Source organism: Triticum dicoccoides, chromosome 6B (assembly GCF_002162155.2).
Source record: "Triticum dicoccoides isolate Atlit2015 ecotype Zavitan chromosome 6B, WEW_v2.0, whole genome shotgun sequence".
Taxonomy (NCBI): domain Eukaryota; kingdom Viridiplantae; phylum Streptophyta; class Magnoliopsida; order Poales; family Poaceae; genus Triticum; species Triticum dicoccoides.
Genome location: NC_041391.1, coordinates 469,710,350 through 469,721,667, shown reverse-complemented (window position 1 = coordinate 469,721,667; position 11,318 = coordinate 469,710,350). Strand labels below are relative to the sequence as shown.

The 11,318-nt window shown below is 48.4% G+C and overlaps 3 protein-coding genes and 1 long non-coding RNA gene across 5 annotated transcripts; 1 reads left to right on the top strand and 3 right to left on the bottom strand.

Annotated features, from left to right (window-relative positions):
- The first annotated feature begins 48 nt into the window (after positions 1 to 48).
- Positions 49 to 3,907, top strand: LOC119322199. Of its 2 annotated transcripts, XM_037595690.1 has the most exons (11): positions 49 to 807; positions 956 to 1,095; positions 1,168 to 1,422; positions 1,537 to 1,744; positions 1,844 to 2,026; positions 2,125 to 2,465; positions 2,582 to 2,771; positions 2,865 to 2,963; positions 3,092 to 3,345; positions 3,467 to 3,542; positions 3,627 to 3,907. In XM_037595690.1, exons 6-11 carry the CDS (start codon positions 2,434 to 2,436, stop codon positions 3,762 to 3,764), a joined length of 789 nt encoding a protein of 262 aa, XP_037451587.1. In that variant the 5' UTR covers positions 49 to 807; positions 956 to 1,095; positions 1,168 to 1,422; positions 1,537 to 1,744; positions 1,844 to 2,026; positions 2,125 to 2,433; the 3' UTR covers positions 3,765 to 3,907. The 2 variants fall into 2 exon arrangements, with proteins under 2 accessions (XP_037451587.1, XP_037451588.1); XM_037595691.1 differs by lacking the exon at positions 49 to 807 and having other exon boundaries at positions 947 to 1,095.
- A 720-nt stretch (positions 3,908 to 4,627) lies between these two features.
- On the bottom strand, positions 4,628 to 7,438 carry LOC119323770. Its single transcript, XM_037597481.1, has 10 exons — positions 7,238 to 7,438; positions 7,075 to 7,134; positions 6,897 to 6,980; positions 6,390 to 6,551; positions 6,073 to 6,256; positions 5,784 to 5,952; positions 5,603 to 5,692; positions 5,248 to 5,495; positions 5,089 to 5,164; positions 4,628 to 5,004 (listed from the first exon to the last, which is right to left on the bottom strand). The coding sequence occupies exons 1-10, from the start codon at positions 7,419 to 7,421 to the stop codon at positions 4,912 to 4,914; spliced, it is 1,350 nt and encodes a 449-aa protein (XP_037453378.1). The 5' UTR covers positions 7,422 to 7,438; the 3' UTR covers positions 4,628 to 4,911.
- Positions 7,439 to 7,551: 113 nt separating this feature from the next.
- On the bottom strand, positions 7,552 to 8,796 carry LOC119323772. The gene is made up of 3 exons (XM_037597486.1): positions 8,005 to 8,796; positions 7,805 to 7,902; positions 7,552 to 7,690 (listed from the first exon to the last, which is right to left on the bottom strand). The coding sequence occupies exons 1-3, from the start codon at positions 8,455 to 8,457 to the stop codon at positions 7,687 to 7,689; spliced, it is 555 nt and encodes a 184-aa protein (XP_037453383.1). The 5' UTR covers positions 8,458 to 8,796; the 3' UTR covers positions 7,552 to 7,686.
- A 1,735-nt stretch (positions 8,797 to 10,531) lies between these two features.
- LOC119323773 lies at positions 10,532 to 11,292 on the bottom strand. Its single transcript, XR_005156484.1, has 2 exons — positions 11,015 to 11,292; positions 10,532 to 10,844 (listed from the first exon to the last, which is right to left on the bottom strand). It is a non-coding gene; the product is annotated as an uncharacterized LOC119323773 (long non-coding RNA).
- Between the last annotated feature and the right edge of the window lie 26 nt (positions 11,293 to 11,318).

Below are 11,318 nucleotides of genomic sequence, written 5' to 3'. Positions count from 1 at the left end.
GTTTTCGCACATCACAGATCGATGGAAGAAGGAGAACAGCAAGTCAGACGGCAGATCCAGACCACGCCCACAATGGAAAGAGATGGAGAGCAGCCGGTAGACGAAGGAGAAGCAGCAGCTCCATCGGGATCGACAAGCAGGTCCACTAAACACACATCTAGGATAGCTATTCAGAAAGTAACAGAGGTCGTTGCTGCATTATCGGATTACAAAAGATTCCTGGTTGAGGAGATTGGCTTTGAGGGTGTATTGCATATCCCCATGATTCAGAAAATCAATCTCAAGTTCAGCAAGTTCCTCATGACCAAGGTGGATGTGAAAGAGCATTGCATCATCCTGAGACACGGCGGAACGCCAATTACTTTTTATCCACAGGATTTCCACAAAGTGTTTGGCATCCCATGTGGTCAATGAGACATCCATGGGAAAGATGCAGACATCACATCTGAAGCAATCGAGTTCATCAGGAACTCTATAGGGTGGACAGAGAAATCTGATCGCAGCTTAAGTTCGCTCGAAGTGTTCATCGGCAAGGAAATAAATGAACTATCCAGCCGATTAGAAAAGGATTCCTTCAAGATGGCGTTTGTTGTTTTTGTGATGGGCAGTCTGTTCGCACCGTGCACCAAATATCATCACTCAACCATCGACTACTGGGCTGCCATCAAGGATGCAGCAAACATCTCCCTCTTCAATTGGTGCAAATATTCATTCAATTTTTTACTAGAAGCAGTCTGCAAACTGAAGTTGGAAACAGATGCAAACATAACACCCAACCACCTCTCTGGGTGTCACCTTTTCTTTCAGGTAAATCCCTCAAAATCACAGTTGGATAGGCCAAATTCACAAAAATAAAAACCCCAAAGTTACGGAATGCTCTTTTTGGCGATTTGTTTGAAGCTCTGCACTAACATAATCAGCATGTGCTTTTCATGTCGACATGTGTTCATGCTAGATAATGTTGAACTGGGCATGATGAACTTGAAGCAAACGACAATGCCACGAATACAATTATTCGACGAGGAGACCCTGAAACGGATGATCCTCGTGTGCTCAGCAAGAAAGCTAGGGAGAACAATCTTCATAGTCCCTGAGGTAACAGCTATGTATGTTTAACCACAACTATGATAGCGCGGCACGTACTAAACTACGCGCAACCTTATGCAGGCAAGACACTGGAATGCCATGTGCTACACATGGCACAACTGGCAGAACGAGAAGCATGGCAAGAAGAAAGCAATGGAGCACAAGGCTGAAGGCTCAGCAAATCAGTATGCACTCGTCAGTCACAACCCAGAGACCACTCGACGGGGAGGGTATACCAATGCGGACACAAGCAACCTTGCACAGACACATAAAAGCATCATCGAATTCAGCCCCGGCGACTACGCTCGCTGGATCCAGTTGCAAAACCCAGAGCTGGTGAGACACAATCCACACCCACCACATACCAAAGCCAAAAAAAATCTTTGTTTAGACTGAGATTGGTGCGGGCCACCTCCACACAACAACCTAACATCTGCCTACATTTTGCAGGCCGCTTCTCCATTAGGATGGGCACTAAAAGAGCACAACGCAAAGTGTGTGCATATCGCAAATGAAATGAGAAGGAACATTGCAACTGAGAACATTCGATTCACAAAAAAACTGCTGTAGGTGTACACTGTCAAACCAAATTTGACAACACCCGCACCCAATGCATCTTATCGCGCTGTCAAAACCGCACCAGGCGTCAGTGGTTCTGGTACTCTCCACTCCCCCACACACACACCCGGCCGTGATGACTCTAAAATAGTTGTCCTTTTTTCCACATAGCCTGAACTAAAATGTGTTGTTTATGCAGGTTCACACAACGCAGAAGCACCGAGCAGACTCGCACAACAAATAGTTGGAAGAAGGTTGGAGTTGTCATCTCCATCCTTGACGTCCGTTAAATGCGCCAAACCAGTGGTCTTGACCATCGCCGACCAATTGTTCACAACACCTACTAGGGGCCAAAAGCGAGCAAGGGCAGACGACGCGCCAGGTAATAGGTTGCCAATGTTTTCCTCCATTGATAATATGCAGTTCTCATAGGTTGTCCATGCAAGTACATTAGGGCAATAAAATCACCAATGCTCGCAGACGCACCATCATTCGAATTGGACATAGACGAACACAATGAAGCTAGTACGCCTGTTAAGAAGGATGGAAAAGCCACTCTGATTTCACCTACGTCGGCGACAAAGACACACTCAGACCACCTAGTGGGCCAGCTAATGATGCTTAACAATGAGATTGGAGACACCGAGGGACATATTGTCTTTGGTCAAGTCAACGTCACGGCTGTAACAAAGATCAAAGCTACCCACACCGGTTTCACCAAAGACCCATGGTCGAGCAACTGGTTGGTGCGCACACGGGCCGTGCGTTCTAAAAGCCATCAGAGAATGGATGCGATCAAGAACACCCTATGACCTAGCAAGGTAAGCAATACCAGGTACTTTCCAAAGATAAGCAAGTGTGGACGGCGCGACGACCCTGCCGCGCCCAGTAGATTAAGCTGACCTGTTTTCCCCCGATGCCATTTTCACGAGGATAGGGTCTCACACCCTGACCCACGGATCATTGCAGTCAGCGGCAATGCCATCAAGTCACAAATATGCAATTGTTATGAATTGGACCACGAGCTTGGGTCATTGATCGTCCGGCGAATTGGACAGATGGAGTCACATGCACACCGTGCCAGCCCCGACGAACTATACCGGTTGCTCCTCGAGCCCGATTTTGCGGTATGAAATCACAACTACAGGACACTGTCCACATTCTTGCCATAGTTCTAGATATATTCTAACCTTTTTTTCTTATATTGGGTGACATGCTAGTGTCACGCCTTTGCAGGGGAAAATACCACAAGAATCATGTCAATACAAAGGCAAGTCATCGAAAATGAAGTGAAGTGCAACATCGCAAACTGTCGGATGGTAATGTCTCCAGAATTGTTTTCATCCAAATTTCTCTGTTCTTACAGTGGGTAGAACTGCATCAGAACCCAAGCAATGCCGATGCTTGACATAAGCCTCACTTCCATTTTTCTCACCCTATGTAATAGGTTACAATCCCCGCCGTCATGCAACATGGTTGGTGCTGCTTCAACTGGGACATGATGGCCCACGTGATAACCATAATGGACCCAATGGCATACCAGACAGAGGACACAACACGGAAAACTTGTTTTATGTACGCGGCCGACAAGATACACGACGCTCTTTTTGATTGCATTGAAGAATTCTTCACCGAGTGGCACTGCAGCAGACATTCATGGACGAAGAAGTCACCTCTACTGTCTACCACAACATTCACAAGGTACGCATGTTGAAGCCAAACTACTACCCAACACTTGTTCATTTTTTTTGTCAATCATGTGATCCTTTCTTCCTGACTGCTAGCCATTTTTATGATTCTCGACAACGCGTTTTGTGCATAGGCCAGAGAGTGCCCTGTGTGTCGTCCACCTACTAAGACAATTCAAAGGGAATTCACTGGCAAAACCACTTACCAGGGTCACTACTTCAGAACAATTCGCACTAAATAGACAACTTTATCCAGAGAGACAAATCTAATTACATGACTGGCCATATATACAGGCAGCTATCGCCAACGAAAGGGGCTCGCTCCTCATCGAGCTGATCCACATGGAAGGCAACACCGCCCCTCTGCAGCTAGAAGGACTCGACACCATTGCCGACGCTCTGAATGAGACGATGAAAGACTTAGGGGTTTAGGTGTGGCGAAGAGTGTTAGTTCTAATGTATCTAGGACGGCACTGGATAATAATGTAGAACAAGTGTCCCGTGGTCGCTCATTATGTATCTACTTTTAACTAGTATTTTTCTTGTAATCAGCAACATTTACATTTCCCTGAATATCGCAGCGTCCAAACAATAACAACTTGGTAATTGTCGAGATTTTCATTGACTACAATGCAATCTGGTCACTTTACACAACAGAACCACCATCTAGGTACTGAACCAACTTATCTTATTTCTTCGTTGTAGAATAATTGAACTATGGAAGATGCCCCCAGGACAGCCATGTAATTTTAAGCCAAGTGCAAATCCGCCAAAAGTTTTGTCGTCTGCCCAACATGTCATTTCCATTAAACTCCACATTCGCGCATTTTCCCCGCACCAGAATGAGTGAAGTGGGCACATAACCACCCACAAGCACAACTGCCTGGGGGTGGAAGCGGTTACTGTGCCTCATCTGGCAAATACGTCAGTGCCACCACACAGCCAGCATCAGGTACTGTACATCATCCGGCAACTATGGCCCTGCCACCACCCAGGCAGAATTTTATATATCAAATTTTATATATCAAAAAGGCACAAACAAATCCAATCCGTGTGAAAACTTGGCACCCACAGCAGGACTCCCCCCTGGACGATCTGAAATCGTTATCAATCCTTACGAGCTGAAAGTACAGCCACCTTATTAAACTGAAGACAGGAAATAACCAGTACGAGCTGAAAGTACAGCCACCTTCTTGAACTGTTCAGCAATGTCGCCCACCAACTTGTCTCAATAAACTACCAGTTAGACATGGGAAAAACAAAACCATGACACTACAGATAGCAAAGAAGCAACAAACTCGCTAAATATTTTTATGGTTTTATCCGTTCCGCACTGAAATGGTTACAATATCATAGGTTCGCAAATACTTAAAACACCCACCAAACTGGGATAGTAACTGGGCAATACTGATAATATTACAATATCTTATGTTTCCCGGACCACAGTCATCTAGTAGCTGAAGGGGAGGATACACAAAACATATGGTGACCAACTTAAGATAAAGTCCCTGCTTTTGCAATATATGCAGGGGCACAGAGAGTTAATCTGTGTGGTTACCCAGACCTTTTGGGATGACAATCATGCTTCAACATGGCAGGGTAGGCTGCCAGTGTTACCCACCATCGTGAGGTGGGCCCGAAGAAGCTTCTTCTTGACAGCAATTGAAGAAGACTGCGACAAAACTAAAAGGTCAAGCAAAACATCATACCAAAACATTTTTCACGCCCCACCATAAGATAATTTGCAGCCACACACCTCAGTCAAGTTCATCGGATGCTGCCCAGGGACAAAGTTGATTATGTGGTGCACAACCTGCATAGCCGTGTTAGAGCTGAACCCCAACACAAAAAACTAGTTTGTTAGAACATATGAAGGCAGAAAGGAACAAATTGTTTTGCGGCAAGCAAAACTGACCTCTCATAGGTGCACGTAGCGTGGAAACAATAAGACCATCCATTGTGTGGCACCTTCCCCTCCCCCCAGAACATCTCACCACACTTCAAGAATGCATCCAACAGCTCCTCTGCATTCCGCAAGTGCTTTGCTTTCATCTGGCTCTCAGCAGGCTTGCAAATGTTTGGATCAATTAAATGAAGAACCCTTCGCAGCGTGTCAAAGACATACAGACTCCACCCTTGACCAAGGTACACCACAACCAGCCCCTGTTTTTTGATTCAGTTAGAATAACAAAGCCAACAAGATAGCTACGAAAAGGTGGTACTTGATGCAACACATCCACTAAATGGAAGAGGAAAATCTGATCACTAACCAGTTCGCACGAAACCCCGGGTGGTAGTTGATTAAACATTGCACGGACATCCGCTCTCCTCCAGTACCCCCTAGTGTATGAAACTTTGAACTACAAGCAAAAAACATTTACACTTCATCCAGACAACTGCTACTAAACAAAACCAAGGAAAACAAGTTAATTGATGTGGACACACACTCACCGCCCAATCAGGCCCAATGATCAGTCTCCCTGATGCCGGGGGGCAGATCCCCAAACGTAGAATGGAGTCAAGGCCTTTTTGGGCAAGTGTTTTATCGATGTGGAACTCTTCCAGCACCTCCTCACCAGTCATCTCAATGAGATATGGGCGCCCATGCTTGAACCACACCCTGCACACGGAACAAAATCCATTTTGTTCATGATATGCAGATTTTTGCAGTGCGCACACACGCGCTGGTTATCCGATCAACAAATATGTCAAAACAAGTGTCCACCATGTTTGCACATACCTAAATAAATCATTGACTGATGAATCCATGTCCATTGCATAGAAACGCTCATCTCTTCTCCGCCCCTCCATCTCAGAAACAGCTACTCCAACCGGGTTTGCAATCGAGTAGTCAGTAGTCATCCTTGGGCGTTTATTTGGCGGAGCTACAGCAAACCACCCAAGCAATTTGCTCTGCGTGAGTTCTGGACACACATGAAAACAGGGGGTAAGTACAGGGGATTAAAAAGCCACCATAACAATCGCTTGGGTGGAAAACAAATAACTTATAATAAATTAGGGAGATAGAGACACAGTCGGGGAGGAAGGGCCACATACCGGGGGGCCGCAAAACTGCAGGTGGTTCTCTGAATGGGGAAGGACCAATGGTTAAATTTGTGTCGACGGGCATAGGGTTCATCGGACGCACAAATGGTGTCCCATTTATGAAATCACAAACGTCACTCGCCAAATTCAAATCAAGGCGCCTGGCCACATTACCTACAAAATAGGCAGCGACAACAACACCCCCGCCCCTCAGTAACTAAATAACAGTTAGGAATTAGCTTGTATTTTATACATTTTGTTGCACAGGAACTCGGAGAAGTTTATCCAGTTGGAAGCTTACCAATTCCAACACTGGTTGAACCAACTTCCCTCAATGATGTCCTGCGGTTCAAGTCAAGGCTATTTGGGCTTGGGAACGGCCCAAAGAGCGTCCGTGCATCACGGATCACATCGCTCTGCCCAGTATTACATTAAAATGCACGCTTGACCACCCCTACTGGCTAACATTCTCATATAGCATGATTTAGCAAGCAGATATCAAAAAACTAATAGACTCACCAGTGGCAGCATCCAAGCTTGATAGTAGATCCGTGCCAAGCCGCTTCCTAATATTCGGGTTCACGAGCCTAGAAGTGGATGGACCTGTCACAAGGGACAATTTATGTTTGTTTGCCACAAGCCATGACAACAAATAACCAACTAAACCCACACAAAGCTGACAATAGCACACACATACCTTCTGCCTCTGGTACATGGCTTTTCCCTTTGACATCGGGCACAACACCCGTGTTAGAATCTGAAACGAAACCGTTAGGCAAGCCTTTTTTTTGAAATGGAATATATCAAAATGATGTCAAAGGAGCAAGTCTCGCCATGAATCTTAACAAAGGAAATCTCACCACCAGCTACCCTCAGCTTGAAATCAGCTACTTTTGAAACCGCACACCCGATCATCTCATTACAGGAGTTGACATTGTTTGCGTTACGACTGTCAATCATCGCAAGCAAGCTGGTCATGCAAGACTCAGCATGGTTCCTCAAGTTCATATTCTCCTCAGTAACAGACGAGATGTGTGCATTCATTACTGCACTCAAGTAGTCAACCACCTAGGGGCAAAGTAGCTCATCCCATTAGTGATTATGCATAGTACGGAGCGGCAAGACACGCCGGCAGCAAAATATATACGATTTTGTGCCATACATTGTACCTCAGCCTGCCACCCGGCCACTTCAGACAGTGAAACGACAGTTTCAGCTGGGGCAACAACTGGAGCAGCGTCAACATCCACAACAGGAGGCAACCCCTGGTTCACCGAGTCCCCTATGGCGACATCTTCACCGACAAACCTTATCTGGCAAGGAAATGCGGGTCAAATGGGTATAATAAAACATCAGGGGGCAAGTATATGTGCAGAATTCATATTGATACAAAACAGCTATCCATATGACAGTAATTGTCTACTCACCCTCGCCTTGCCATATAACCTGTGTCAACCAATACTTCAACGATCAGCGTCCAAACCAGCGAGCAGCTGGAAGTCCTCAGCCTTGCAAATGTGATTACCTAGGACAGTACAGGAGGGAAAGCAACAATTCAGCCTTATGGGATAGGTATGCAAAAAACACGGCAAATGTATATGAAACATAGTATGTGAGATGAGGCTACCTGAGGAACCATTAGGAACCCTTGCAACTGAACCGTCGTCGCCCCAGCATTGAGATCAGCGTGCATCTTAGTCACACCAGCCATGATAACAACTTTTATGTATCCACACCAATCAAACTCAAACATCTTCGATGGATCACGCACAACAATGAACACTTCCGGGCTGATCGGGTCGTCCTTCCGATTCACTCTAGGATTGAACAAGCAAGCAGTGCAAAGGAGAGCAAATGCAGCACATTGCCAGTTGGACTCAAAATCGACACTTAGATCACCTGGGGAAGCAAGCACGGACCGCAGCATTTGCAAGCTAATCTTATCCAGCGTCTCATCTAGTCCCAAACCGGCACACACGTCCCTGAAGATATCACGATCGACGCAGCTCGGCTCATGGGGGAAGGGAATCTCCCTGTCACCCGTCCCCACACCTACTACATCCCTAACAGCATCAGCCATCACCAGCCGAGAACTGCCATCACCCAGCCTGACTGTTTTCCTAACCGGATCTATCCTAGTAGCATTCCAGAAACTGTACTAACGGTCTATGTTCACAAGTTCAGGGAGTGACAGCATGGCGCCAAGGCCCCTCTCAACAAACAACTTTTTTTGTGGTTCCGTCAGGGCAGCAACGACTTCATTCACTATCCTAGGGGCTAGGTAGCTCCGAACCTGGATCTTGCCGCAGTTTGCATCCGACTCATTGCTTGGATCATCGTCTGCGCCCACCGGCGGCACGAGGGAAGCAGTGTTTGTGCCTGGCACAGCCGTAGAGCTGCTGCCGGTCGCCGTGCCGGTCGAGCGCGTCCCAAGACGCGACATGGCAGCAAACAAAAACTGCAAGTGCGAACAAGCGTGCACGAACCGGTCAAAACGGACGTGGGAGCGAGCAAGCCAACGCCAACAGAGAGGTGGTGAGGCGAAAGATGATACCTTGCATTGGTCGGCCTGGCACTTGGATCTTGACGGAGTACTCCTCGGCGGTGGAATGGGGAGCGAGCAGGCTGGGCGAGGGTGGAGGAGAGCGTTGTGGCCGAGAAGTGAAGCTCCCGGGGATGGGGTTGCGGCGTATAAACCCTCCTCTGCTTTTGCAGCAGACGCGCTAGCAACGTGGCTTTTGGAAGACGACAGAGTGAGAGGATTTGTGTCCGAACACTGTTCGTCATGCATGGCAAGGAACCTTGCATTACTACACCTGCCCAACCACATCAGTGCATCATCAATCCATTTCCTCCCCTACGATTTTCTGAAAGGTTACTTTTGCATCTACAAAAAATACACGAGTCCAGGCGCAGCAGTAGGTGGAAACGCTCACAGCAACACACGCGTGGTAAGCAGCCGCCAGTTAAAACACGCACAAGCAATCGTTGCAATGCGAGACGTCCAGACGAGAGCACGCGTTGAAACTGATCCCACATTACTTCGCTTGTGGAGGCGCATCTGCACGCAAGGACGTACCGGGCCCGGTTGCGTGTAATCAGCCGTCGCGGTCGCGCAGTACGTCGAGTAGCTACTCGTAGCTGTTGCGGGAGAGCAGAAGAGATGCTCGAAAATGCCATCATGGTGCGCATGCATGTGTCTGCACCGTATCACCATGTGAGATAAATATCGATCGACGCGCACACTGTTGATTAGAGAAACTACAACCGGGCGACCCATTTCGTCCGCACGCGTCCGTTTGGGTCGACGTAGACAAGGAAATCGGTGCAATGCGCCGACCCAAACGAAACCGAACCTCCACGTTTGAGCCGGACTTGCTGCGACGTGGGCACGAGACGAGCCCCCACCATTTTCATACATTTCCCCCGGAAGCATCCCGCCCGCGCGCGCTCCCCGCTCCCGCCCGGATCCATGGACGACCACCTCATATCCGTCGCCGGCCTCACCCGCCTCGCCTCGTCCGGCATGAAATATACCCATTCGGTGATGAGGAAGTGCCGGAGGCACGCACCGGGCGTGGGGGACGAAGCCATAACAGTGGCCGCCGTCGACGCCGCTGTGCACCTGGACGTCAAGGGTGCCCACTCCGCGGCGACACGAGGGAGGCGCTGTACATGGTAGGGTTAGTTGCTGGCTAGCATGGCCTAGTCAACGCTACACTGGCCAGCCCCTAAGCGTGGTGGCGCCAACCACATCCCGCGCCTCCCCCCATCGACCAAAATGCCGCAACGGTGCCAGAGCATGGAGACCGGGAAGGCGGATCTCAACACCAGTGCCGTCACTACAGAAGGGCGTGTTTCAAAATGATGTAGGCCGACACACCTTTCTTGTATGCCGACAGGCGTGCTGGAATGACCATGGGGGGGACGATGGCCCGCACGACCCTTGTGGTGTTTCTCCGAATATCCATGATTCCGGCATTGCTTATCAGCGTCGACACGCGCTGCTGGCATTATATGGCTGCGACCCCTTTTTCTAAAAAACGGAGCGGACGGCGGGAGGGCGGCCGCCACGAGAGGGAAAAAACGGATAAAAGCGCAGTCCGTTTGGATCGCATTAAAAGAGTTGCTCGTAGCATGTTTCCATCGAGAAGTATATTTGAAATTTACCTACGTTTTATTCCAGAACAGACGTACAACACATTTTTTCGGATAAATCAAACTCAAAGTCAGACATACAAACAGCACACACACATAAGATAAGATCCTAAATTACTAAACAGGAGCATTTAAGCCAGACCTGCTCGCTTCGTCTACGTCCCGGTCAGGTTTAAAAGCAGTGGTCTCGTCATACACGCCGGACGAGGCATCCCCTGCTTGCGAGCAGGTCGCACGCAAGCCGCCGCCTACGTTGACGAGGGGGTCGTGGTCCCCGACCTGATCGTACACCAGGTTGGTTGCCGCACCCTGGCCCGTGCAAAAATGGAAACATTACTCGTTAGCACGGAGACAGAAAACATAGCAAATACTGATAGTTTAGATGTAGATGGAAAAGTGTTGGAGAAAATGTGTCTCAGAAGAAGACGTATTTTTTTCGATTCAGGGGTTTTTTGTGCAGCAGTGGATGAATATATCACCTTGCTCGTCGCCGCGCTAGCCAGCGCAGGGACTGCCCTGCGTTGGCGCCTCAACAGCTCGCGTGCTACTAGCAAAAAAAAACAGCCCGCGTGCTCTCAGAACCGACGCCCTGCGCTGGAACCGGACGTGCGGGCGAAGCAGGCAGCTGAAACCAACTACAGAGGAGAAAACTACAGGGGGCGCCATGCAGATCTGGGATATCTACGACGGCTGAATGACTGAGAAAGGAGGAGAGCCAAAGTGAGGAAAAGGTCGACCAGTGGAGAAGTGCTGCCTACCAGCATCACCCAGCGATTGGTTTAA